This window comes from Coturnix japonica, chromosome 1, assembly GCF_054131305.1.
Source record: "Coturnix japonica strain WE chromosome 1, WE-NBRP24, whole genome shotgun sequence".
Lineage (NCBI taxonomy): Eukaryota > Metazoa > Chordata > Aves > Galliformes > Phasianidae > Coturnix > Coturnix japonica.
The window spans coordinates 7,517,867-7,540,407 of record NC_140663.1 but is presented as its reverse complement, the minus strand read 5'-3'; the positions used below and the strand labels follow the sequence as shown (position 1 = coordinate 7,540,407).

Below are 22,541 nucleotides of genomic sequence, written 5' to 3'. Positions count from 1 at the left end.
TAGGATTTGTAACAAAATGGTCACGCTAACTTTTGACCAGTTGTGCTTTCATCTCTCCATTGGGTACACATATATTAAAAGATCCTCCTCTCTCTCCTATAAATTGGAGAGGGACAGTATTATACAAACAGTGATGATATGACACTAAGGTCGTGCCAACAATACAGCAGCAGTTGGTTATCAGAGCATCACAGAATGCTTGGGTTGGAAGGGTTCTGACAAGCTGAACTAATTCCTACCAACTGCCGTGGCCAGAGATTCCACTACAGAAGGTTAGAATAGAGCTCCATCCAGCATGGCCTTGAAAACCAACAAAGACTGGGCATACAGAGCTGCTCTGGGTAGGCTGTGCCAGTGTCTCACCAATCTCAGGGTAAAGAACTACCTCTAAGACTTAGTCTAAACTACTTCTCCAAATTAAGACTAGATTAAACCATGTCCTATCCCTATCAGACCATGCAAAATGTCACTCACCACACACACTAGACACCAAATATGCTGTTATCTAGCAATCTTTACTAGACCATGCAGAAACATAAACTAGAGTCAGATCAGAAGTGTAGCGTGGCACCAAAGGGAAAGCAGCACTTCAGCATCTGCCACGAGGAGCAGTGCCAGCAGGTTGAGGGAGGCCATGCTTCCTCTCTGCTGCAAGGCAGCACCGGGTTCTCAGTCTGTGGCTGCCTGGAAGGGCTGCCACCCTCTTGCTTGAGGGCCTGCGCCCACACCCACTGTGAGGCAGTGACCGTGATGTCACAGTGGGTGTCAGGGACTGGCCATTGTGACGTGATGCTTGGAGCAGAGCAAAGGCTGCCGGGCGCAGCCTGAGCATCAGTGCGGTTTGGTGAGACGTAGAGAGAGCTGTGACTCTTGCAGTGCTCGCTGTTAGCGCACATCATGTCTAATAGGAAGAGGAAGGCAACCAGCTCAGAGGAGCCAGGTGAGAGGACAGCCTGAGCAGAGCTATTGGACAAAAGAGTGCTGGGGGTCTGCCTGTGGCTGAAAGGCTAAGAAGGGACAGGCAGGGACTCCCCAGCAGCTGCAAGGCAGGGCCCCTCAGCTTCATGGCAGGTGGTCCCAGCTTGGGCTGTGTCTGCCTACTGGCAACGTTGGGCCTGCCATGGCCCCGTCTCCTCCACCGCCTTCAGCCAGCACAGCAGACACAGAGCAGGACTCTGGGGACAGCCCTCAGGGACACCTGGCTGTGCAAGCTGCTCACCGCTACTCACATTTTCTCTCTCCTCTGCAGTGTGCATGCTGTGTGGCCGGGCAGATGTCGACCCGAACATCTGTGGGCACATGATTCATCAGAGTGGAATTCACGTCCATTGGTTGTGCTTGGTGAGTTCTCCCATGGGCTCCTTCCTGATCACTGCTAGGGGTGCTCCTTTCCTTCCTGTCCTAAGGAGACCCTGTTCTTTTCCCTCCTACAGGATCTTGCCAGCACCGTTAATGAAGCAAGAGAGACACGGTCGGGAAGTGAGGGCCGCCTCCCTCTTGCTGCCATCAGACGTGCAGCCAAAGAGGCAACCAAGAAGGTGAGGACTCGTACAGAGCAGGCCGATTTGTGCCAGGAGAGGCTGACACCAGCTTAGTCTGGAGCCAAAGAAAGCCATCGCAGCCTTTCCAACTGCCTCCTGGACAAAGTTAGGGGATGAGTCCTGTCCACCAGGCATCTTTGTAGAACATGCCTCAGCAGTGTCCACGTCCTGGGCCCTGCCCAGAGATGTGCGGCCAGCCACAGAAGCCCAGAGCCTGCTGTTGACAGGGTTGTTCTGCTCATTCCAGCAATGCTGTGTTTGTGGAGAGAGGGGTGCTACCATCTCATGCGCAGAGAGAGGCTGTGAGCGCAGCTTCCACCTGCCCTGTGCCCAGGATGGGGAATGCATCACCCAGTTCTTTGGGCAACGCAGGTAAGTGCTGTCAGCAGCAGCCAAGCCAGGGAGGAAACTGCAGTTACACCTCCCGGCAGCCTGAGCCAGGGCCTGGAGCTCCTTCCTGCTCCTCAGCCCTTCTTGCAGCACGTCTCACGCTGCCCATCACTTCCATATTCCCCCAGGTCCTTCTGTTCGGAGCACCGTCCTCTCCAGGAAGCTCAGGAAGCTCCACCTGAAGGCACCAACTGCCTCATGTGCCTGGAGCCTGTGGGGGACACTGTGTCCTACCACACCATGGTGTGTCCAGCGTGCAGACACACCTGGTTCCACCGGGGCTGCATCCAGGTAGGAGCCCTCCCCTCACCCTGCAGGCACACTTGGTGCTCAGCAGCACCAGGCACTGCTCACATTCACATTGCTTCTGCTTCTTCTGCAGCAACTGGCCAGGAGTGCTGGTGCTTTCTGTTTCCTGTGCCCCAGCTGTCGGAATTTCGAAGATTTCATAGTAGAAATGGCCCTGCTGGGGATCCGAATCCCAGTCAGGTTGGTGCCCTTCTGCCCACTTCTGCTGACATAAAGGCTGTTGTGCTGGGCCTGTCCAGGGGCTGTCTTGGCAGGCCTGGGCCTTGGCTGGATCATGAGCGTGTATCCCACCTTCATGGAGAGGCTGGGAATGGAGTTGGGGTGAATGAGATGGGAAGACCTTGGATCTTATGCTGCGGGCACTGGGGGCTCATCACTTCCCCTCCCTTCTCTTGTAGAGAGCCAGAATGGGAGGACAATGATGCATACGCATCACTTCTACAGAGGCACAGCCGCTGCGATGCCAGCGAGTGCCTTTACCCTGGAGGCAGAGAGCAGGCAGAGAGCAGAGGGTGAGTTACCGCAGCAGCTCTCTGGGGCTCTGCGGGGGTTCTCAGCCTGACCACAGGCTGGGGGAGCAAGGACTGAGCACTAGAGATGTGCTGTGCTGGGCACTCCCTGCCTTGGCTCACTTGCTACTCACAGCCACAACACCTTTACTTCCCCAGACCCTGGCAGCTGATCCTGTGCAGCTCCTGTGCTGCTGAGGGGACCCACCGTCGTTGCTCACACTTGAGTAACACAACATCCAGGTGGGAGTGCAACAGCTGTGCTGGCCTGGGAACCGGTAAGAGGCAATCAACCGCGTGACACCAAACCGTAGCCAGGCAAGGCCTGGCAGCAAGTGCTCAGGGCAGCTTTGCTTGAGTCTGTCTGCCCCAAGAGGCCTGGCAGATCTCACTGCGGAGCTTCAGCTTCATCCTCATAACCTTCCTGCCTCCTCTTACAGTCTCAAGTTCTGACACTGACAGCGACAGTCCCAGCGCTGCCGCTCAGAGGGCTCAGGGGCCATTCATCATCTCCGTAGAGCCTGAGAATATCAGATCGATGCCTTCCAGCCAGGTAGCACCGGGGACGTCACAGACCTCCCAGCTGCCTGAGCACAGCAACCTGCCTGAGACCGAGCAGGAGACAAGCAGCCCACGTCCATCAGAGGATCGGGCTACTTCGGAGCAGCTGCAAGGACGTCGTGGGCGCAGAACAAGAGCAGCCCAGAGGTCTCAAAGTGGTTCCCGAAGATCCACAAGGCGGAGGGCATCCAGAACCTGCAGGGCGTCTCCATCAGCTGCCCACAGAAGACGTCCCAGGCAGCGAGGAAGAAGCGGCACACGTAGCCGCTCCCCGCTGCAAAGTCGGGCCTCACAATCCCGGAGCCGGCCAAGAAGATGCCAAGGCAGCAGGCAAATGCCAGCCTCAGGAGAGAGGAGCGGCACCCGCAGATCTGCAAGATCTGCAAGATCAAGATCCACCAGGTCTTCCAGAGGACCTGGACGCAGGGGACGGTCCAGGCGCTGAGGGTGAGCCCGCACCCAATGTTCTCCTCATCAGAGACATCGGGCCCACAGTTCCCACAGCTCACAACAAAGAAGCAGCAGGAGCTGGGCCCAACAGTTGAGGCCTTCCTGTGAATGAAGCTGCTCCCAGGAAAAGCATCAAAGTCCCCACAGACAGCCACCGAGTCTGCGTAGGAGCAGCCGACTGCTTTTCGTACAATGGCCTGGGTCAAAAAGGACTACCATGTTCATCTGGATCAACCCCCCTGCTGTGTGCAGGGTCAACAACCACAAGACCACACTGCCCTGAGATACATCCAGCCCGGATTTCCATGCCTCCAGGGCTGGTGCATCTGCAACATCATTGGGCAAGCTGTTTCAGAATGTGTCACTACCCTTTCTGAGAAAATATTCCCCCTGATATCCAGCCCCAAACTCCTTGTTCTTAGTTTAAAAACATCCCTCCTTGTCCTAATGCTATCCACCCTCGCATACTGATTACCTCCCTAACTTCCCCCTCCTTACTCTGATCCCAAAATTCCATCACAATAAAGATCAGAGTTCCCACACAAACACAAAGATTTGTTGGCTTCATCCTTCCCTGCTCTTGCTGAGATGGGCAGAGGTAGGGACCTTGACAAGAGGCTTTTCTCCTCCCCACTACCATCCCAGACCTCAGGCTGACCTGGGTTCAGGTCACATCCCCGGTGGGGCACACAACCCACATTCCTCAAGAGCCCACGCCGCACTGGCAAGGACAGCCCATTTCTGGGCTTGTTTCCAGCCTTGTGATGCCACTGTGTTCAGGACCAGGGCTAATTTCCAGATGTGTCCGAGCTTGGGCTTTCCTCCTGAATGTGGGCAGGCTGTGTCCTGGTCAGATGGGCCAATGCAACTATGTTTCTAAGCTGGGGTAGGGAAGATTTAGTCAGGGTGGAGGCCAGGAGGAAGTTCATTGCAGACAGTGCTGAGGTGCTGGAATGGGCTGCTCCGAGAGGTTGTGGATGCTCCATCCTGGAGATCTTTGGAGCTGATGACAGCTCAGCAGGCCCTGCAACTGCTCCAAGCCTCCAGCGGAGGCGGCAGTTGCTCCAAGTGTCATGACGGAGCCTGCAGCTGCTTCAGTCCTGGTGACAGGCCCTGCCGTTGTGACGGGCCCTGTGGTTGAGACAGGCCCTCTGGTTGCTGTAGCCCCTGTGAAAGGCCCTGCAGCTGCTCCAGTCCCCGTGAGAGGACTTACGGTCGTCCTGAGAGACCATCATGAGAGACACCCGTGGAAACAAGATGAGTCAACAGCTGAAAAAGTGGCAGAGTTTAGAAAGGAAATCAACTTTTAAGAAGAGAGTCTGAACTAAGCTGAGCCATCACAAGATGTGTGTGGGAAATAGTTCAGGGAGAGGTGGGGGCCTGCAGTCTCCTCACAAATTGGAGGGTTGCAGGGAGTGTTCAGTAGTGAACAAGAACGCAGGGACATTGTTTTGTGGGCAATACCGGGGACAAGTGGAAATTTGAAATAGTTGGTTTTAGAGGTCTTCTCCAACTCTCCTCAAAGATTCGTGGAACACTCATTCTGTGATTCTAAGAACAGAATGTGAAGGAGGCAGAGCTCTCAGAGCTGATAATAACTGTTCAACTGTTGTCCAGGAGTGAGCTGAGAGATTTTTGAAAAGACTTCAGCCATCATCAGGGCGAGCACCGTGCCTCATGGCTGCTCTGTTTATGGGAGAATGGGGCCCTTGGTCCATTCGTGTACAGTGAAGGCAGGTATGTGGGATCCCTTTGAAGGGAAGAGGACAATGACAAAGCCAGCGACGAACGGATGTCTGCTTTCATGTTATGGAATTGATTCCTTCTATGCCATGAAGTAAAAGTATCCATTAGGAGAAGATCAGGCAAGTGGAAAGGTGGAGAGTACCGGAGGGAAGTAGCTGTGCTTGGATGTGATGCCTAATTCTGAACAAAGAAAGGAGAGATATATAAAGATTGGATGTTGGGAAGAACATCTTTATTCAGAGGGCAGTGATGAACTGGAACAGCTTGCCCAGAGAAGCTGTGGAGCTGCAATTCTCTTGCATGGGAGATGAAGGCCCACACCATATCCCCTACGACCAGTGTGATGAGGTGACCATGATGCCACAGAGGGTGGCAGGGAGCCGCCACTCTGACCCCTGTGGCCGGGAATCAGGCCTACTTTTAGTGCCAAATGTGAAAGGACTGTGATGCCAGCCTGCATTTCATCTCTGGCTCAACTCATCACTGCAGTGTGGACTTCAGTGGCTTACTTCATTGCTTCTCAAAGCCTTAGAATTCCTCACCTTCAGTGGAACTTCCCTACAGTTGTCTAGTAAAAGCATCTGTACACTCAAACACTCAGGTTAATTAAAAAAATAAAATCCTAACTTCAAAATAAAGGGATAAAGAGGAACAACAAGGGTTTTGGGAAACGGGTGCAGTAAGGTTTTCTCTCTGGAGAGAGAACAAAAAGAGACAAAATATCAGTGCAGTAAGAAAGGAACCAAAAAAAGAGAGAGCTCAATGATGAACTCAGCTATAGCCACGAAAGCTCAAGCCCCGCTAGAAGGAATATGCTTGGGCAGCTCACAGTTCATGAACATCAAGTTTTGGGGTTCTCTTTCTGTTGCTTCAACTAAGCTTCATATTGACTCACATATTAAGTATGGAGGACATTTCCTTTTTTTCAGTGGTTTACAGGCTGGTTTGCTCCGATTCTGTGTCTAGCAGACTGGGGGGACCCACAGACCCATGCTCCAGGAAAGAGAAAAAAGAGGGAAAGTGTAGAGCAATGCCTACAAAATAAATGGCTGCTGAGATCAAAAAGTGGAGAGAAACTGTTTTGTGGACGGTATTTATGTTTCCCTTTTAGTAGAATACGGAAACACAAATAACACAAAATCCTCTGGGGTATATAGTATGAAACTCTTCCTCTTTTTGGAGAACCAGGCACCCGGCACCATCCACATTCCATACAAATGGAGCATTAGCACTTTAACAGTGCACTGTGGGATGTTATGATGTGGAATACGATAACCAATAACCATCAAACCCTGACACCTTGTAGACAAGGCATAATGCGTATCAATAACACTTTCCCTGCTGCCTTCAATACAGAAGTAGAATGGAGGCATGTGCATGTTTGTCTGAACCCTTAGTTTTTGGCTCTGAGCTTAGTCAACGAGGCAATTCATGCGGTAAGACCCTGACTTATCTAGGAGATGAGATGGCTGTTGCCGTGTGGCAGTCGACATCACAGTGTTACATTTGAAAGCATTTCTTTGGAGCTGTTTGCCTTTGGAAGAGAATGCGCAGGGCTGTTTTCTGGCAGAAGATCTGGCCTGTGCCCGAAGAACTCCAGCTTGCTAAGGGACACTGGGGGATGATACCACTGTATTATGTGAGGGCAAGATGCACGCTAGTGCCTCCGTGCTCCCTCTTATCGGCTGCCAAGGCAAAGAAGATGGAAACAAAAGGAGTTCCTGCTAAGATCCAAAAGCAAGAAGCTGTCACTCCAAAAGGAGCTGACTCGACCTCTTTGGACATATCAATTTATAAGTTTGTACTGCCATTGGAAAGGGTCACTGTCATCATGGTCATCAACCAACCAACAATCTCTGATAACCCATAACAAATGAAGATCAATGACGGAACTACAGACAACACTGGATGCGTGGTGCAGACCACCTCTGACTTCGTTCCCACAAAGACCTCTTGCTTTTATTTCCTATCTTTTCTAACACCTGTCTTCCTATCCCCATGCCCCTAAACGACTAGGATTTGTAACAAAATGGTCACGCTAACTTTTGACCAGTTGTGCTTTCATCTCTCCATTGGGTACACATATATTAAAAGATCCTCCTCTCTCTCCTATAAATTGGAGAGGGACAGTATTATACAAACAGTGATGATATGACACTAAGGTCGTGCCAACAATACAGCAGCAGTTGGTTATCAGAGCATCACAGAATGCTTGGGTTGGAAGGGTTCTGACAAGCTGAACTAATTCCTACCAACTGCCGTGGCCAGAGATTCCACTACAGAAGGTTAGAATAGAGCTCCATCCAGCATGGCCTTGAAAACCAACAAAGACTGGGCATACAGAGCTGCTCTGGGTAGGCTGTGCCAGTGTCTCACCAATCTCAGGGTAAAGAACTACCTCTAAGACTTAGTCTAAACTACTTCTCCAAATTAAGACTAGATTAAACCATGTCCTATCCCTATCAGACCATGCAAAATGTCACTCACCACACACACTAGACACCAAATATGCTGTTATCTAGCAATCTTTACTAGACCATGCAGAAACATAAACTAGAGTCAGATCAGAAGTGTAGCGTGGCACCAAAGGGAAAGCAGCACTTCAGCATCTGCCACGAGGAGCAGTGCCAGCAGGTTGAGGGAGGCCATGCTTCCTCTCTGCTGCAAGGCAGCACCGGGTTCTCAGTCTGTGGCTGCCTGGAAGGGCTGCCACCCTCTTGCTTGAGGGCCTGCGCCCACACCCACTGTGAGGCAGTGACCGTGATGTCACAGTGGGTGTCAGGGACTGGCCATTGTGACGTGATGCTTGGAGCAGAGCAAAGGCTGCCGGGCGCAGCCTGAGCATCAGTGCGGTTTGGTGAGACGTAGAGAGAGCTGTGACTCTTGCAGTGCTCGCTGTTAGCGCACATCATGTCTAATAGGAAGAGGAAGGCAACCAGCTCAGAGGAGCCAGGTGAGAGGACAGCCTGAGCAGAGCTATTGGACAAAAGAGTGCTGGGGGTCTGCCTGTGGCTGAAAGGCTAAGAAGGGACAGGCAGGGACTCCCCAGCAGCTGCAAGGCAGGGCCCCTCAGCTTCATGGCAGGTGGTCCCAGCTTGGGCTGTGTCTGCCTACTGGCAACGTTGGGCCTGCCATGGCCCCGTCTCCTCCACCGCCTTCAGCCAGCACAGCAGACACAGAGCAGGACTCTGGGGACAGCCCTCAGGGACACCTGGCTGTGCAAGCTGCTCACCGCTACTCACATTTTCTCTCTCCTCTGCAGTGTGCATGCTGTGTGGCCGGGCAGATGTCGACCCGAACATCTGTGGGCACATGATTCATCAGAGTGGAATTCACGTCCATTGGTTGTGCTTGGTGAGTTCTCCCATGGGCTCCTTCCTGATCACTGCTAGGGGTGCTCCTTTCCTTCCTGTCCTAAGGAGACCCTGTTCTTTTCCCTCCTACAGGATCTTGCCAGCACCGTTAATGAAGCAAGAGAGACACGGTCGGGAAGTGAGGGCCGCCTCCCTCTTGCTGCCATCAGACGTGCAGCCAAAGAGGCAACCAAGAAGGTGAGGACTCGTACAGAGCAGGCCGATTTGTGCCAGGAGAGGCTGACACCAGCTTAGTCTGGAGCCAAAGAAAGCCATCGCAGCCTTTCCAACTGCCTCCTGGACAAAGTTAGGGGATGAGTCCTGTCCACCAGGCATCTTTGTAGAACATGCCTCAGCAGTGTCCACGTCCTGGGCCCTGCCCAGAGATGTGCGGCCAGCCACAGAAGCCCAGAGCCTGCTGTTGACAGGGTTGTTCTGCTCATTCCAGCAATGCTGTGTTTGTGGAGAGAGGGGTGCTACCATCTCATGCGCAGAGAGAGGCTGTGAGCGCAGCTTCCACCTGCCCTGTGCCCAGGATGGGGAATGCATCACCCAGTTCTTTGGGCAACGCAGGTAAGTGCTGTCAGCAGCAGCCAAGCCAGGGAGGAAACTGCAGTTACACCTCCCGGCAGCCTGAGCCAGGGCCTGGAGCTCCTTCCTGCTCCTCAGCCCTTCTTGCAGCACGTCTCACGCTGCCCATCACTTCCATATTCCCCCAGGTCCTTCTGTTCGGAGCACCGTCCTCTCCAGGAAGCTCAGGAAGCTCCACCTGAAGGCACCAACTGCCTCATGTGCCTGGAGCCTGTGGGGGACACTGTGTCCTACCACACCATGGTGTGTCCAGCGTGCAGACACACCTGGTTCCACCGGGGCTGCATCCAGGTAGGAGCCCTCCCCTCACCCTGCAGGCACACTTGGTGCTCAGCAGCACCAGGCACTGCTCACATTCACATTGCTTCTGCTTCTTCTGCAGCAACTGGCCAGGAGTGCTGGTGCTTTCTGTTTCCTGTGCCCCAGCTGTCGGAATTTCGAAGATTTCATAGTAGAAATGGCCCTGCTGGGGATCCGAATCCCAGTCAGGTTGGTGCCCTTCTGCCCACTTCTGCTGACATAAAGGCTGTTGTGCTGGGCCTGTCCAGGGGCTGTCTTGGCAGGCCTGGGCCTTGGCTGGATCATGAGCGTGTATCCCACCTTCATGGAGAGGCTGGGAATGGAGTTGGGGTGAATGAGATGGGAAGACCTTGGATCTTATGCTGCGGGCACTGGGGGCTCATCACTTCCCCTCCCTTCTCTTGTAGAGAGCCAGAATGGGAGGACAATGATGCATACGCATCACTTCTACAGAGGCACAGCCGCTGCGATGCCAGCGAGTGCCTTTACCCTGGAGGCAGAGAGCAGGCAGAGAGCAGAGGGTGAGTTACCGCAGCAGCTCTCTGGGGCTCTGCGGGGGTTCTCAGCCTGACCACAGGCTGGGGGAGCAAGGACTGAGCACTAGAGATGTGCTGTGCTGGGCACTCCCTGCCTTGGCTCACTTGCTACTCACAGCCACAACCCCTTTGCTTCCCCAGACCCTGGCAGCTGATCCTGTGCAGCTCCTGTGCTGCTGAGGGGACCCACCGTCGTTGCTCACACTTGAGTAACACAACATCCAGGTGGGAGTGCAACAGCTGTGCTGGCCTGGGAACCGGTAAGAGGCAATCAACCGCGTGACACCAAACCGTAGCCAGGCAAGGCCTGGCAGCAAGTGCTCAGGGCAGCTTTGCTTGAGTCTGTCTGCCCCAAGAGGCCTGGCAGATCTCACTGCGGAGCTTCAGCTTCATCCTCATAACCTTCCTGCCTCCTCTTACAGTCTCAAGTTCTGACACTGACAGCGACAGTCCCAGCGCTGCCGCTCAGAGGGCTCAGGGGCCATTCATCATCTCCGTAGAGCCTGAGAATATCAGATCGATGCCTTCCAGCCAGGTAGCACCGGGGACGTCACAGACCTCCCAGCTGCCTGAGCACAGCAACCTGCCTGAGACCGAGCAGGAGACAAGCAGCCCACGTCCATCAGAGGATCGGGCTACTTCGGAGCAGCTGCAAGGACGTCGTGGGCGCAGAACAAGAGCAGCCCAGAGGTCTCAAAGTGGTTCCCGAAGATCCACAAGGCGGAGGGCATCCAGAACCTGCAGGGCGTCTCCATCAGCTGCCCGCAGAAGACGTCCCAGGCAGCGAGGAAGAAGCGGCACACGTAGCCGCTCCCCGCTGCAAAGTCGGGCCTCACAATCCCGGAGCCGGCCAAGAAGATGCCAAGGCAGCAGGCAAATGCCAGCCTCAGGAGAGAGGAGCGGCACCCGCAGATCTGCAAGATCTGCAAGATCAAGATCCACCAGGTCTTCCAGAGGACCTGGACGCAGGGGACGGTCCAGGCGCTGAGGGTGAGCCCGCACCCAATGTTCTCCTCATCAGAGACATCGGGCCCACAGTTCCCACAGCTCACAACAAAGAAGCAGCAGGAGCTGGGCCCAACAGTTGAGGCCTTCCTGTGAATGAAGCTGCTCCCAGGAAAAGCATCAAAGTCCCCACAGACAGCCACCGAGTCTGCGTAGGAGCAGCCGACTGCTTTTCGTACAATGGCCTGGGTCAAAAAGGACTACCATGTTCATCTGGATCAACCCCCCTGCTGTGTGCAGGGTCAACAACCACAAGACCACACTGCCCTGAGATACATCCAGCCCGGATTTCCATGCCTCCAGGGCTGGTGCATCTGCAACATCATTGGGCAAGCTGTTTCAGAATGTGTCACTACCCTTTCTGAGAAAATATTCCCCCTGATATCCAGCCCCAAACTCCTTGTTCTTAGTTTAAAAACATCCCTCCTTGTCCTAATGCTATCCACCCTCGCATACTGATTACCTCCCTAACTTCCCCCTCCTTACTCTGATCCCAAAATTCCATCACAATAAAGATCAGAGTTCCCACACAAACACAAACATTTGTTGGCTTCATCCTTCCCTGCTCTTGCTGAGATGGGCAGAGGTAGGGACCTTGACAAGAGGCTTTTCTCCTCCCCACTACCATCCCAGACCTCACTTCCCCTGGCCTAGTCCAGGCTGACCTGGGTTCAGGTCACATCCCCGGTGGGGCACACAACCCACATTCCTCAAGAGCCCACGCCGCACTGGCAAGGACAGCCCATTTCTGGGCTTGTTTCCAGCCTTGTGATGCCACTGTGTTCAGGACCAGGGCTAATTTCCAGATGTGTCCGAGCTTGGGCTTTCCTCCTGAATGTGGGCAGGCTGTGTCCTGGTCAGATGGGCCAATGCAACTATGTTTCTAAGATGGGGTAGGGAAGATTTAGTCAGGGTGGAGGCCAGGAGGAAGTTCATTGCAGACAGTGCTGAGGTGCTGGAATGGGCTGCTCCGAGAGGTTGTGGATGCTCCATCCTGGAGATCTTTGGAGCTGATGACAGCTCAGCAGGCCCTGCAACTGCTCCAAGCCTCCAGCGGAGGCGGCAGTTGCTCCAAGTGTCATGACGGAGCCTGCAGCTGCTTCAGTCCTGGTGACAGGCCCTGCCGTTGTGACGGGCCCTGTGGTTGAGACAGGCCCTCTGGTTGCTGTAGCCCCTGTGAAAGGCCCTGCAGCTGCTCCAGTCCCCGTGAGAGGACTTACGGTCGTCCTGAGAGACCATCATGAGAGACACCCGTGGAAACAAGATGAGTCAACAGCTGAAAAAGTGGCAGAGTTTAGAAAGGAAATCAACTTTTAAGAAGAGAGTCTGAACTAAGCTGAGCCATCACAAGATGTGTGTGGGAAATAGTTCAGGGAGAGGTGGGGGCCTGCAGTCTCCTCACAAATTGGAGGGTTGCAGGGAGTGTTCAGTAGTGAACAAGAACGCAGGGACATTGTTTTGTGGGCAATACCGGGGACAAGTGGAAATTTGAAATAGTTGGTTTTAGAGGTCTTCTCCAACTCTCCTCAAAGATTCGTGGAACACTCATTCTGTGATTCTAAGAACAGAATGTGAAGGAGGCAGAGCTCTCAGAGCTGATAATAACTGTTCAACTGTTGTCCAGGAGTGAGCTGAGAGATTTTTGAAAAGACTTCAGCCATCATCAGGGCGAGCACCGTGCCTCATGGCTGCTCTGTTTATGGGAGAATGGGGCCCTTGGTCCATTCATGTACAGTGAAGGCAGGTATGTGGGATCCCTTTGAAGGGAAGAGGACAATGACAAAGCCAGCGACGAACGGATGTCTGCTTTCATGTTATGGAATTGATTCCTTCTATGCCATGAAGTAAAAGTATCCATTAGGAGAAGATCAGGCAAGTGGAAAGGTGGAGAGTACCGGAGGGAAGTAGCTGTGCTTGGATGTGATACCTAATTCTGAACAAAGAAAGGAGAGATATATAAAGATTGGATGTTGGGAAGAACATCTTTATTCAGAGGGCAGTGATGAACTGGAACAGCTTGCCCAGAGAAGCTGTGGAGCTGCAATTCTCTTGCATGGGAGATGAAGGCCCACACCATATCCCCTACGACCAGTGTGATGAGGTGAGCATGATGCCACAGAGGGTGGCAGGGAGCCGCCACTCTGACCCCTGTGGCCGGGAATCAGGCCTACTTTTAGTGCCAAATGTGAAAGGACTGTGATGCCAGCCTGCATTTCATCTCTGGCTCAACTCATCACTGCAGTGTGGACTTCAGTGGCTTACTTCATTGCTTCTCAAAGCCTTAGAATTCCTCACCTTCAGTGGAACTTCCCTACAGTTGTCTAGTAAAAGCATCTGTACACTCAAACACTCAGGTTAATTAAAAAAATAAAATCCTAACTTCAAAATAAAGGGATAAAGAGGAACAACAAGGGTTTTGGGAAACGGGTGCAGTAAGGTTTTCTCTCTGGAGAGAGAACAAAAAGAGACAAAATATCAGTGCAGTAAGAAAGGAACCAAAAAAAGAGAGAGCTCAATGATGAACTCAGCTATAGCCACGAAAGCTCAAGCCCCGCTAGAAGGAATATGCTTGGGCAGCTCACAGTTCATGAACATCAAGTTTTGGGGTTCTCTTTCTGTTGCTTCAACTAAGCTTCATATTGACTCACATATTAAGTATGGAGGACATTTCCTTTTTTTCAGTGGTTTACAGGCTGGTTTGCTCCGATTCTGTGTCTAGCAGACTGGGGGGACCCACAGACCCATGCTCCAGGAAAGAGAAAAAAGAGGGAAAGTGTAGAGCAATGCCTACAAAATAAATGGCTGCTGAGATCAAAAAGTGGAGAGAAACTGTTTTGTGGACGGTATTTATGTTTCCCTTTTAGTAGAATACGGAAACACAAATAACACAAAATCCTCTGGGGTATATAGTATGAAACTCTTCCTCTTTTTGGAGAACCAGGCACCCGGCACCATCCACATTCCATACAAATGGAGCATTAGCACTTTAACAGTGCACTGTGGGATGTTATGATGTGGAATACGATAACCAATAACCATCAAACCCTGACACCTTGTAGACAAGGCATAATGCGTATCAATAACACTTTCCCTGCTGCCTTCAATACAGAAGTAGAATGGAGGCATGTGCATGTTTGTCTGAACCCTTAGTTTTTGGCTCTGAGCTTAGTCAACGAGGCAATTCATGCGGTAAGACCCTGACTTATCTAGGAGATGAGATGGCTGTTGCCGTGTGGCAGTCGACATCACAGTGTTACATTTGAAAGCATTTCTTTGGAGCTGTTTGCCTTTGGAAGAGAATGCGCAGGGCTGTTTTCTGGCAGAAGATCTGGCCTGTGCCCGAAGAACTCCAGCTTGCTAAGGGACACTGGGGGATGATACCACTGTATTATGTGAGGGCAAGATGCACGCTAGTGCCTCCGTGCTCCCTCTTATCGGCTGCCAAGGCAAAGAAGATGGAAACAAAAGGAGTTCCTGCTAAGATCCAAAAGCAAGAAGCTGTCACTCCAAAAGGAGCTGACTCGACCTCTTTGGACATATCAATTTATAAGTTTGTACTGCCATTGGAAAGGGTCACTGTCATCATGGTCATCAACCAACCAACAATCTCTGATAACCCATAACAAATGAAGATCAATGACGGAACTACAGACAACACTGGATGCGTGGTGCAGACCACCTCTGACTTCGTTCCCACAAAGACCTCTTGCTTTTATTTCCTATCTTTTCTAACACCTGTCTTCCTATCCCCATGCCCCTAAACGACTAGGATTTGTAAAAAAAGGGTCATGCTAACTTTTGACCAGTTGTGCTTTCATCTCTCCATTGGGTACACATATATTAAAAGATCCTCCTCTCTCTCCTATAAATTGGAGAGGGACAGTATTATACAAACAGTGATGATATGACACTAAGGTCGTGCCAACAATACAGCAGCAGTTGGTTATCAGAGCATCACAGAATGCTTGGGTTGGAAGGGTCCTGACAAGCTGAACTAATTCCTACCAACTGCCGTGGCCAGAGATTCCACTACAGAAGGTTAGAATAGAGCTCCATCCAGCATGGCCTTGAAAACCAACAAAGACTGGGCATACAGAGCTGCTCTGGGTAGGCTGTGCCAGTGTCTCACCAATCTCAGGGTAAAGAACTACCTCTAAGACTTAGTCTAAACTACTTCTCCAAATTAAGACTAGATTAAACCATGTCCTATCCCTATCAGACCATGCAAAATGTCACTCACCACACACACTAGACACCAAATATGCTGTTATCTAGCAATCTTTACTAGACCATGCAGAAACATAAACTAGAGTCAGATCAGAAGTGTAGCGTGGCACCAAAGGGAAAGCAGCACTTCAGCATCTGCCACGAGGAGCAGTGCCAGCAGGTTGAGGGAGGCCATGCTTCCTCTCTGCTGCAAGGCAGCACCGGGTTCTCAGTCTGTGGCTGCCTGGAAGGGCTGCCACCCTCTTGCTTGAGGGCCTGCGCCCACACCCACTGTGAGGCAGTGACCGTGATGTCACAGTGGGTGTCAGGGACTGGCCATTGTGACGTGATGCTTGGAGCAGAGCAAAGGCTGCCGGGCGCAGCCTGAGCATCAGTGCGGTTTGGTGAGACGTAGAGAGAGCTGTGACTCTTGCAGTGCTCGCTGTTAGCGCACATCATGTCTAATAGGAAGAGGAAGGCAACCAGCTCAGAGGAGCCAGGTGAGAGGACAGCCTGAGCAGAGCTATTGGACAAAAGAGTGCTGGGGGTCTGCCTGTGGCTGAAAGGCTAAGAAGGGACAGGCAGGGACTCCCCAGCAGCTGCAAGGCAGGGCCCCTCAGCTTCATGGCAGGTGGTCCCAGCTTGGGCTGTGTCTGCCTACTGTCAACGTTGGGCCTGCCATGGCCCCGTCTCCTCCACCGCCTTCAGCCAGCACAGCAGACACAGAGCAGGACTCTGGGGACAGCCCTCAGGGACACCTGGCTGTGCAAGCTGCTCACCGCTACTCACATTTTCTCTCTCCTCTGCAGTGTGCATGCTGTGTGGCCGGGCAGATGTCGACCCGAACATCTGTGGGCACATGATTCATCAGAGTGGAATTCACGTCCATTGGTTGTGCTTGGTGAGTTCTCCCATGGGCTCCTTCCTGATCACTGCTAGGGGTGCTCCTTTCCTTCCTGTCCTAAGGAGACCCTGTTCTTTTCCCTCCTACAGGATCTTGCCAGCACCGTTAATGAAGCAAGAGAGACACGGTCGGGAAGTGAGGGCCGCCTCCCTCTTGCTGCCATCAGACGTGCAGCCAAAGAGGCAACCAAGAAGGTGAGGACTCGTACAGAGCAGGCCGATTTGTGCCAGGAGAGGCTGACACCAGCTTAGTCTGGAGCCAAAGAAAGCCATCGCAGCCTTTCCAACTGCCTCCTGGACAAAGTTAGGGGATGAGTCCTGTCCACCAGGCATCTTTGTAGAACATGCCTCAGCAGTGTCCACGTCCTGGGCCCTGCCCAGAGATGTGCGGCCAGCCACAGAAGCCCAGAGCCTGCTGTTGACAGGGTTGTTCTGCTCATTCCAGCAATGCTGTGTTTGTGGAGAGAGGGGTGCTACCATCTCATGCGCAGAGAGAGGCTGTGAGCGCAGCTTCCACCTGCCCTGTGCCCAGGATGGGGAATGCATCACCCAGTTCTTTGGGCAACGCAGGTAAGTGCTGTCAGCAGCAGCCAAGCCAGGGAGGAAACTGCAGTTACACCTCCCGGCAGCCTGAGCCAGGGCCTGGAGCTCCTTCCTGCTCCTCAGCCCTTCTTGCAGCACGTCTCACGCTGCCCATCACTTCCATATTCCCCCAGGTCCTTCTGTTCGGAGCACCGTCCTCTCCAGGAAGCTCAGGAAGCTCCACCTGAAGGCACCAACTGCCTCATGTGCCTGGAGCCTGTGGGGGACACTGTGTCCTACCACACCATGGTGTGTCCAGCGTGCAGACACACCTGGTTCCACCGGGGCTGCATCCAGGTAGGAGCCCTCCCCTCACCCTGCAGGCACACTTGGTGCTCAGCAGCACCAGGCACTGCTCACATTCACATTGCTTCTGCTTCTTCTGCAGCAACTGGCCAGGAGTGCTGGTGCTTTCTGTTTCCTGTGCCCCAGCTGTCGGAATTTCGAAGATTTCATAGTAGAAATGGCCCTGCTGGGGATCCGAATCCCAGTCAGGTTGGTGCCCTTCTGCCCACTTCTGCTGACATAAAGGCTGTTGTGCTGGGCCTGTCCAGGGGCTGTCTTGGCAGGCCTGGGCCTTGGCTGGATCATGAGCGTGTATCCCACCTTCATGGAGAGGCTGGGAATGGAGTTGGGGTGAATGAGATGGGAAGACCTTGGATCTTATGCTGCGGGCACTGGGGGCTCATCACTTCCCCTCCCTTCTCTTGTAGAGAGCCAGAATGGGAGGACAATGATGCATACGCATCACTTCTACGGAGGCACAGCCGCTGCGATGCCAGCGAGTGCCTTTACCCTGGAGGCAGAGAGCAGGCAGAGAGCAGAGGGTGAGTTACCGCAGCAGCTCTCTGGGGCTCTGCGGGGGTTCTCAGCCTGACCACAGGCTGGGGGAGCAAGGACTGAGCACTAGAGATGTGCTGTGCTGGGCACTCCCTGCCTTGGCTCACTTGCTACTCACAGCCACAACCCCTTTGCTTCCCCAGACCCTGGCAGCTGATCCTGTGCAGCTCCTGTGCTGCTGAGGGGACCCACCGTCGTTGCTCACACTTGAGTAACACAACATCCAGGTGGGAGTGCAACAGCTGTGCTGGCCTGGGAACCGGTAAGAGGCAATCAACCACGTGACACCAAACCGTAGCCAGGCAAGGCCTGGCAGCAAGTGCTCAGGGCAGCTTTGCTTGAGTCTGTCTGCCCCAAGAGGCCTGGCAGATCTCACTGCGGAGCTTCAGCTTCATCCTCATAACCTTCCTGCCTCCTCTTACAGTCTCAAGTTCTGACACTGACAGCGACAGTCCCAGCGCTGCCGCTCAGAGGGCTCAGGGGCCATTCATCATCTCCGTAGAGCCTGAGAATATCAGATCGATGCCTTCCAGCCAGGTAGCACCGGGGACGTCACAGACCTCCCAGCTGCCTGAGCACAGCAACCTGCCTGAGACCGAGCAGGAGACAAGCAGCCCACGTCCATCAGAGGATCGGGCTACTTCGGAGCAGCTGCAAGGACGTCGTGGGCGCAGAACAAGAGCAGCCCAGAGGTCTCAAAGTGGTTCCCGAAGATCCACAAGGCGGAGGGCATCCAGAACCTGCAGGGCGTCTCCATCAGCTGCCCGCAGAAGACGTCCCAGGCAGCGAGGAAGAAGCGGCACACATAGCCGCTCCCCGCTGCAAAGTCGGGCCTCACAATCCCGGAGCCGGCCAAGAAGATGCCAAGGCAGCAGGCAAATGCCAGCCTCAGGAGAGAGGAGCGGCACCCGCAGATCTGCAAGATCTGCAAGATCAAGATCCACCAGGTCTTCCAGAGGACCTGGACGCAGGGGACGGTCCAGGCGCTGAGGGTGAGCCCGCACCCAATGTTCTCCTCATCAGAGACATCGGGCCCACAGTTCCCACAGCTCACAACAAAGAAGCAGCAGGAGCTGGGCCCAACAGTTGAGGCCTTCCTGTGAATGAAGCTGCTCCCAGGAAAAGCATCAAAGTCCCCACAGACAGCCACCGAGTCTGCGTAGGAGAAGCCGACTGCTTTTCGTACAATGGCCTGGGTCAAAAAGGACTACCATGTTCATCTGGATCAACCCCCCTGCTGTGTGCAGGGTCAACAACCACAAGACCACACTGCCCTGAGATACATCCAGCCCGGATTTCCATGCCTCCAGGGCTGGTGCATCTGCAACATCATTGGGCAAGCTGTTTCAGAATGTGTCACTACCCTTTCTGAGAAAATATTCCCCCTGATATCCAGCCCCAAACTCCTTGTTCTTAGTTTAAAAACATCCCTCCTTGTCCTAATGCTATCCACCCTCGCATACTGATTACCTCCCTAACTTCCCCCTCCTTACTCTGATCCCAAAATTCCATCACAATAAAGATCAGAGTTCCCACACAAACACAAAGATTTGTTGGCTTCATCCTTCCCTGCTCTTGCTGAGATGGGCAGAGGTAGGGACCTTGACAAGAGGCTTTTCTCCTCCCCACTACCATCCCAGACCTCACTTCCCCTGGCCTAGTCCAGGCTGACCTGGGTTCAGGTCACATCCCCGGTGGGGCACACAACCCACATTCCTCAAGAGCCCACGCCGCACTGGCAAGGACAGCCCATTTCTGGGCTTGTTTCCAGCCTTGTGATGCCACTGTGTTCAGGACCAGGGCTAATTTCCAGATGTGTCCGAGCTTGGGCTTTCCTCCTGAATGTGGGCAGGCTGTGTCCTGGTCAGATGGGCCAATGCAACTATGTTTCTAAGATGGGGTAGGGAAGATTTAGTCAGGGTGGAGGCCAGGAGGAAGTTCATTGCAGACAGTGCTGAGGTGCTGGAATGGGCTGCTCCGAGAGGTTGTGGATGCTCCATCCTGGAGATCTTTGGAGCTGATGACAGCTCAGCAGGCCCTGCAACTGCTCCAAGCCTCCAGCGGAGGCGGCAGTTGCTCCAAGTGTCATGACGGAGCCTGCAGCTGCTTCAGTCCTGGTGACAGGCCCTGCCGTTGTGACGGGCCCTGTGGTTGAGACAGGCCCTCTGGTTGCTGTAGCCCCTGTGAAAGGCCCTGCAGCTGCTCCAGTCCCCGTGAGAGGACTTACGGTCGTCCTGAGAGACCATCATGAGAGACACCCGTGGAAACAAGATGAGTCAACAGCTGAAAAAGTGGCAGAGTTTAGAAAGGAAATCAACTTTTAAGAAGAGAGTCTGAACTAAGCTGAGCCATCACAAGATGTGTGTGGGAAATAGTTCAGGGAGAGGTGGGGGCCTGCAGTCTCCTCACAAATTGGAGGGTTGCAGGGAGTGTTCAGTAGTGAACAAGAACGCAGGGACATTGTTTTGTGGGCAATACCGGGGACAAGTGGAAATTTGAAATAGTTGGTTTTAGAGGTCTTCTCCAACTCTCCTCAAAGATTCGTGGAACACTCATTCTGTGATTCTAAGAACAGAATGTGAAGGAGGCAGAGCTCTCAGAGCTGATAATAACTGTTCAACTGTTGTCCAGGAGTGAGCTGAGAGATTTTTGAAAAGACTTCAGCCATCATCAGGGCGAGCACCGTGCCTCATGGCTGCTCTGTTTATGGGAGAATGGGGCCCTTGGTCCATTCGTGTACAGTGAAGGCAGGTATGTGGGATCCCTTTGAAGGGAAGAGGACAATGACAAAGCCAGCGACGAACGGATGTCTGCTTTCATGTTATGGAATTGATTCCTTCTATGCCATGAAGTAAAAGTATCCATTAGGAGAAGATCAGGCAAGTGGAAAGGTGGAGAGTACCGGAGGGAAGTAGCTGTGCTTGGATGTGATGCCTAATTCTGAACAAAGAAAGGAGAGATATATAAAGATTGGATGTTGGGAAGAACATCTTTATTCAGAGGGCAGTGATGAACTGGAACAGCTTGCCCAGAGAAGCTGTGGAGCTGCAATTCTCTTGCATGGGAGATGAAGGCCCACACCATATCCCCTACGACCAGTGTGATGAGGTGACCATGATGCCACAGAGGGTGGCAGGGAGCCGCCACTCTGACCCCTGTGGCCGGGAATCAGGCCTACTTTTAGTGCCAAATGTGAAAGGACTGTGATGCCAGCCTGCATTTCATCTCTGGCTCAACTCATCACTGCAGTGTGGACTTCAGTGGCTTACTTCATTGCTTCTCAAAGCCTTAGAATTCCTCACCTTCAGTGGAACTTCCCTACAGTTGTCTAGTAAAAGCATCTGTACACTCAAACACTCAGGTTAATTAAAAAAATAAAATCCTAACTTCAAAATAAAGGGATAAAGAGGAACAACAAGGGTTTTGGGAAACGGGTGCAGTAAGGTTTTCTCTCTGGAGAGAGAACAAAAAGAGACAAAATATCAGTGCAGTAAGAAAGGAACCAAAAAAAGAGAGAGCTCAATGATGAACTCAGCTATAGCCACGAAAGCTCAAGCCCCGCTAGAAGGAATATGCTTGGGCAGCTCACAGTTCATGAACATCAAGTTTTGGGGTTCTCTTTCTGTTGCTTCAACTAAGCTTCATATTGACTCACATATTAAGTATGGAGGACATTTCCTTTTTTTCAGTGGTTTACAGGCTGGTTTGCTCCGATTCTGTGTCTAGCAGACTGGGGGGACCCACAGACCCATGCTCCAGGAAAGGGAAAAAAGAGGGAAAGTGTAGAGCAATGCCTACAAAATAAATGGCTGCTGAGATCAAAAAGTGGAGAGAAACTGTTTTGTGGACGGTATTTATGTTTCCCTTTTAGTAGAATACGGAAACACAAATAACACAAAATCCTCTGGGGTATATAGTATGAAACTCTTCCTCTTTTTGGAGAACCAGGCACCCGGCACCATCCACATTCCATACAAATGGAGCATTAGCACTTTAACAGTGCACTGTGGGATGTTATGATGTGGAATACGATAACCAATAACCATCAAACCCTGACACCTTGTAGACAAGGCATAATGCGTATCAATAACACTTTCCCTGCTGCCTTCAATACAGAAGTAGAATGGAGGCATGTGCATGTTTGTCTGAACCCTTAGTTTTTGGCTCTGAGCTTAGTCAACGAGGCAATTCATGCGGTAAGACCCTGACTTATCTAGGAGATGAGATGGCTGTTGCCGTGTGGCAGTCGACATCACAGTGTTACATTTGAAAGCATTTCTTTGGAGCTGTTTGCCTTTGGAAGAGAATGCGCAGGGCTGTTTTCTGGCAGAAGATCTGGCCTGTGCCCGAAGAACTCCAGCTTGCTAAGGGACACTGGGGGATGATACCACTGTATTATGTGAGGGCAAGATGCACGCTAGTGCCTCCGTGCTCCCTCTTATCGGCTGCCAAGGCAAAGAAGATGGAAACAAAAGGAGTTCCTGCTAAGATCCAAAAGCAAGAAGCTGTCACTCCAAAAGGAGCTGACTCGACCTCTTTGGACATATCAATTTATAAGTTTGTACTGCCATTGGAAAGGGTCACTGTCATCATGGTCATCAACCAACCAACAATCTCTGATAACCCATAACAAATGAAGATCAATGACGGAACTACAGACAACACTGGATGCGTGGTGCAGACCACCTCTGACTTCGTTCCCACAAAGACCTCTTGCTT

At 52.5% G+C, this 22,541-nt stretch overlaps 4 protein-coding genes across 5 annotated transcripts; all 4 read left to right on the top strand.

Moving 5' to 3' along the window:
* Positions 1-1,200: 1,200 nt before the first annotated feature.
* Positions 1,201-4,316, top strand: LOC146762273 (uncharacterized). The gene is made up of 5 exons (XM_085536766.1): positions 1,201-2,222; positions 2,314-2,420; positions 2,639-2,752; positions 2,909-3,027; positions 3,190-4,316. Exons 1-5 carry the CDS (start codon positions 1,884-1,886, stop codon positions 3,753-3,755), a joined length of 1,245 nt encoding a protein of 414 aa, XP_085392892.1. The 5' UTR covers positions 1,201-1,883; the 3' UTR covers positions 3,756-4,316.
* A 4,403-nt stretch (positions 4,317-8,719) lies between these two features.
* On the top strand, positions 8,720-10,158 carry LOC146762272 (G2/M phase-specific E3 ubiquitin-protein ligase-like). Its single transcript, XM_085536765.1, has 2 exons — positions 8,720-9,741; positions 9,833-10,158. The coding sequence occupies exons 1-2, from the start codon at positions 9,403-9,405 to the stop codon at positions 9,971-9,973; spliced, it is 480 nt and encodes a 159-aa protein (XP_085392891.1). The 5' UTR covers positions 8,720-9,402; the 3' UTR covers positions 9,974-10,158.
* Positions 10,159-10,275: 117 nt separating this feature from the next.
* LOC146762271 (uncharacterized) lies at positions 10,276-11,962 on the top strand. The gene is made up of 2 exons (XM_085536764.1): positions 10,276-10,546; positions 10,709-11,962. Exons 1-2 carry the CDS (start codon positions 10,357-10,359, stop codon positions 11,272-11,274), a joined length of 756 nt encoding a protein of 251 aa, XP_085392890.1. The 5' UTR covers positions 10,276-10,356; the 3' UTR covers positions 11,275-11,962.
* Positions 11,963-16,257: 4,295 nt separating this feature from the next.
* Positions 16,258-18,973, top strand: LOC146762270 (G2/M phase-specific E3 ubiquitin-protein ligase-like). 2 transcript variants are annotated; one of them, XM_085536762.1, is made up of 3 exons: positions 16,258-17,279; positions 17,371-18,084; positions 18,247-18,973. In XM_085536762.1, exons 2-3 carry the CDS (start codon positions 17,895-17,897, stop codon positions 18,810-18,812), a joined length of 756 nt encoding a protein of 251 aa, XP_085392888.1. In that variant the 5' UTR covers positions 16,258-17,279; positions 17,371-17,894; the 3' UTR covers positions 18,813-18,973. The 2 variants fall into 2 exon arrangements, with proteins under 2 accessions (XP_085392888.1, XP_085392889.1); XM_085536763.1 differs by lacking the exon at positions 18,247-18,973 and having other exon boundaries at positions 17,371-17,874.
* The last annotated feature ends 3,568 nt before the right edge of the window (positions 18,974-22,541 follow it).

Bases quoted from the DNA above. Each gene is read 5' to 3' on its own strand.
- LOC146762273 (XM_085536766.1), top strand. From the start codon at position 1,884: ATGCATCACCCAGTTCTTTGGGCAACGCAGGTAAGTGCTGTCAGCAGC. The intron at 2,421-2,638 runs GTTGGTGCCCTT...CTTCTCTTGTAG, and splicing joins GGGATCCGAATCCCAGTCAG to AGAGCCAGAATGGGAGGACA. The intron at 2,753-2,908 runs GTGAGTTACCGC...TTACTTCCCCAG, and splicing joins GAGCAGGCAGAGAGCAGAGG to ACCCTGGCAGCTGATCCTGT.
- LOC146762272 (XM_085536765.1), top strand. From the start codon at position 9,403: ATGCATCACCCAGTTCTTTGGGCAACGCAGGTAAGTGCTGTCAGCAGC. The intron at 9,742-9,832 runs GTAGGAGCCCTC...CTTCTTCTGCAG, and splicing joins TCCACCGGGGCTGCATCCAG to CAACTGGCCAGGAGTGCTGG.
- LOC146762271 (XM_085536764.1), top strand. From the start codon at position 10,357: ATGTGCTGTGCTGGGCACTCCCTGCCTTGGCTCACTTGCTACTCACAG. The intron at 10,547-10,708 runs GTAAGAGGCAAT...CTCCTCTTACAG, and splicing joins CTGTGCTGGCCTGGGAACCG to TCTCAAGTTCTGACACTGAC.
- LOC146762270 (XM_085536762.1), top strand. From the start codon at position 17,895: ATGTGCTGTGCTGGGCACTCCCTGCCTTGGCTCACTTGCTACTCACAG. The intron at 18,085-18,246 runs GTAAGAGGCAAT...CTCCTCTTACAG, and splicing joins CTGTGCTGGCCTGGGAACCG to TCTCAAGTTCTGACACTGAC.